The following is a 3,803-nucleotide window of genomic DNA, read 5'->3' on the forward strand; positions in this document are numbered from 1 at the left end:
TTTTTAAGTATTTTGTTGAGCCGACAATTTTTTCAGTTCGTCTATTTCGTCCTCATGAAACATTCCTTGATACGCATCAAATTTCGCAGCATGTTTCTGCATATATTGTCTTCTGAACTGTAATATTTGAAAACTGATAGTATTTCCTTGCAAATTAAGCATAATGTCATATTACGTCAGCACTGCACCCTCCTCAAGCCCTACAACAGAGCTGCCATCATAATGACGTGGCAACAGACGGCACAGGCTGCAGTGCAAGCTGTGCTGGGCCACATGTGGCCTGTGGGTCGGACACACTGGATCTAATAATTTCTTGAACACCTCCACATATGGTGACTCAACCACCTCCCTGAGCAGTCTGTTCCAGCACCTGACCACTCTTTTGGAAGAGGTATTTTTCTTAATAGGCAGGAAGAAACAATATTTCTCTGTACTACTACAGTTCATATTATTTATAATGAGAAAAAAAGTGACAATTGAGAAAGCTTTAAATATGCAATCTGGAAATGTTGCTCAGAAAGCAGAGAATTTTTCCAGAATACATCACTGAATTACCCTTCCTGTATGTTTGTAAATCCCTGTTGATTTACAGAAAAGCAAAAAAAGACCTTTGAAAATAAAGCTGTGTTTTTTTGTTTAGACACATATATGTTGAGGAGCAAGAAAATAGAAGCGTGTGCAACAGAGGATTTATTTAGCTACAAGCCAAAAAAGATTTCATTCCAATTGCAAAGCACCAATTCCTCCAGCACATCAGATAGGGAAGATGCTCTCACACAAATCGTGCATCTTGTCTCCCAGCGACATCAAATCTAGTCTAATCTAAAGTAGCAACACCACAGGGTTAGGACAGAGGACAGGAAAGGATGAGAAAATTAGCTTTTCCTATTTCAAACCTCAAACTCACTTTCATCCCTCCCCCGTCCTTCCCCTTCCCTCCTCCCCCCCAATAGTCAAATATTTACATATTATAAGTACAGTGTGAAAACCTTCAGTTACCTTTCAAAGAGAAAGTAGATTAACAGGGACTAGAAAGTTCAGACAGGGCAGTCCAGCCCAGGTTTGCTGCATTGAGAGATCAGAAAGCACACTTGCCAGTCACATGGGACTGCATCCTGCCAGAGCGCATCCTTGCAGGAATCCCAACAGCCCCTGCCTCCTTTCTTTACTCCCCATTCCCAGCTTGGGCTTCACAATACATAGCACAGGAAGACAAGGAATTTGTCCTGCATCCAATTTCTAGCCCAGCAGATGAACAGAAATGCCAGATAACTTGTGGCAAAACTATAATGGCTGGCTTGCGTTGTTTCTTCCCAAATGCACAGGTGCTGTAACTGCTCCACCAGCATACCCTGAAGCCTCCTGTGCTTCTCCTCATCTCTCATCCTTACCATGTTCAGGACATTCAGATGGCCAACAAAACCTGACACAAACAGACCATGTCTGTTTGTCTTATGAAGTTATGCTGAAAAGCCACTTAATCATCAGACAGCCTCCTCTCACAGATTAACAGCACTTTGCATTATCACTGGTAATTGTGTTTGTTTTCTCTCCAAACTGAGCTATTTATAAAATATTCACATGTTATTATTGTGGATGCAACTGAGTGAAATAATTATCATTACTTGTCTATAAAGCTTATTCACGTTTTTACTATTCACCACCACAGCTTTTCTGCACCAGTATCTGAATGAACTGGTTGCTGGCCTTACCAGTGTACTGAGGAGCAGATTCAATCTGTTGAAGAAAACAGTCTTGCAGGTTTCTTGCCTGGGCAAGTGTTCCTCCAGTTACCAGCTTCAGCTCATCCAGTATATCCTGAAGTGAGAAGTAAAACAGAGAGCTCACAATTTGGCTACAATGGTGGAAATAACATGAAATATCAGATAAAGATTAATTTTTTATAGAGATCTCCATTTCCTTAGCATGCAGGGCTCTTATGCTGTCCCGTCAGGACCACCCATCACCATTTGAACTGTAATGAAATCTCAAACTTCTGCCTCACAGATTTTCATATACTTGTGGTTTTATTTATTTTTTCGCCCTACTATTCCAATCCATGTGATCTAACATACAAGGAGATTCAGATTTTTTAGTTTATTTTTACATCTGCAGTATACAAAGTTAAACTGAATCCAAATAAATCTTTCCTGACTTGAACAATTTTACATTCAAATCAGGTAAGTGGGCACCTTATTGATTGCCAATGTTCAAGCCTTCAATGAAACAAAGCAAGGGTGTAGCCTGGGGGCAGAATACATTTTCACCTTCTAATGCACATTTCACATTAAGGATGATGGAAGATGGTTGTGGAAGATACTGCTTAGCTTGGACTACTGATACGGAAATGATAGAAGGCTATGACAATTCCTGGTTGGGAGAGAGAGGCAGAAAAGCTCTAATTGTATCAAACAGATGAAGTTTGACTACTTGAGCTGCCACTTGAGCTGCCTCTTCTTTTGTCTTCTCAGTCCATGTGGATCACCATTGAAAGAAAAAGCACATGCATAAGCCAAGACCTCTTTCAAAATGGTCATGAAAGGCTGCATCTGTTGTATCAGCCAAGAACTTATAAAATATTCAGTCCCCAAGAAGTACTTCATACCAAAAGTGACAGAAACTATACTTCTATTTTTTTAATAAGCTAAAAATTACATTTAAAAATGAATAGCAGATTACTGGGTTCAGTGAAGCTGAGATTTCGGCTGTTCCCTAAGAAACTTGTACTTAAATTTATTTCAAGAGTCTGGATTCAGTAATCCAGAAGATCTCTGCTGGTCCTCCTAAGTGCTCAGCCTGCTCCCAGAACTCTTGCTCACCTCTGGTTTCTTCAGGAAGGTGCGTAACTCTACTGCTGCTGATCTCTCCAATTGAGCTGAAAATGCTTTTGGCAGGTCCTGAATGGCACCTACTTGCAGACAGTCCAGATACAACTCTATTGTACAGAATTCCTGCTGCAGGCCACTCAGCCATAAGATGACAGCATGGGGTTTCCCATCAGCCAGGTGTACGTTGCTAAAAATCACTGAATTCAACCTCCCATCATTCTTCAGATAGCGAAGCACCACTGGCACAAAATACAGAGAACGACTATCAGAGGGTGACAGATAATCTATGACTGATCAAACAAAATTCTGTGGAAATCTGTAATGGTTCTGGTATTTTTCACTCATGCCAGCTTTGATAAATGCAGAAATAAATGCTAAGAATAAATGGGACGCTGACTTTTAGAACAGAAGCATCAGAACTCCTGTGCAGCTCCTGGTTTGTAAGGTATTGTAGAATGTTTTCCACTGCTTTCTCTAGGCTTCTTTTAACAGGCTGAAATAATAAAACACATCACCTTAAACTACCAACATTCAAAAAAAATGGTGATAAAGGTAACAGGTGTAGTTGACAGCCTGCTATCAGTGTAGTTGCATGTATGTATCTGTTAGCCCCAGAAATATCCTGTAGCAGAAACGTACAGTTAGAAAATCAACTTCAGTGATGTTTATTGCACTCAGCAAAGCCATCTGACCGTGTATCCAAATGCAGCATTAAAGCAATGGAAGGAAGTATGATTCCGAGCGTGTAATCTGCGTTTCAGGGTAACAAATTGGAAATGTCAGGTCTTGCATTTTGGTCACAACAATCTCATGCAACTCTACAGGCCTTGGAAAGGAGTGGCTGAAAGGCTGCCTGATGGAAAGGGACCTTGGTGTACTGATGGACAGTCGGCTGAATATGAGCCAGCAGTGTGCCCAGGAAGGCTGACGGCATCCTGGCTTGTATCAGGAATGGTGTGGTGAGCAGGACTAGGG

At 41.0% G+C, this 3,803-nt stretch overlaps 1 protein-coding gene across 1 annotated transcript in view; it reads right to left on the reverse strand.

Moving 5' to 3' along the window:
- THBS4 (thrombospondin 4) overlaps positions 1-3,803 on the reverse strand; it is a 1,064,342-nt gene that overhangs the window by 1,048,064 nt on the left and 12,475 nt on the right. The window contains exons 3-4 of the mRNA XM_019610190.2: positions 2,820-3,067; positions 1,655-1,818 (exon numbers count right to left, since the gene is read on the reverse strand). Of these exons, the coding sequence (XP_019465735.1) occupies positions 1,655-1,818; positions 2,820-3,067 (412 nt within the window). The remainder of the gene's footprint in view (positions 1-1,654; positions 1,819-2,819; positions 3,068-3,803) is intronic.

Source organism: Meleagris gallopavo, chromosome Z (genome assembly GCF_000146605.3).
Source record: "Meleagris gallopavo isolate NT-WF06-2002-E0010 breed Aviagen turkey brand Nicholas breeding stock chromosome Z, Turkey_5.1, whole genome shotgun sequence".
NCBI lineage: Eukaryota > Metazoa > Chordata > Aves > Galliformes > Phasianidae > Meleagris > Meleagris gallopavo.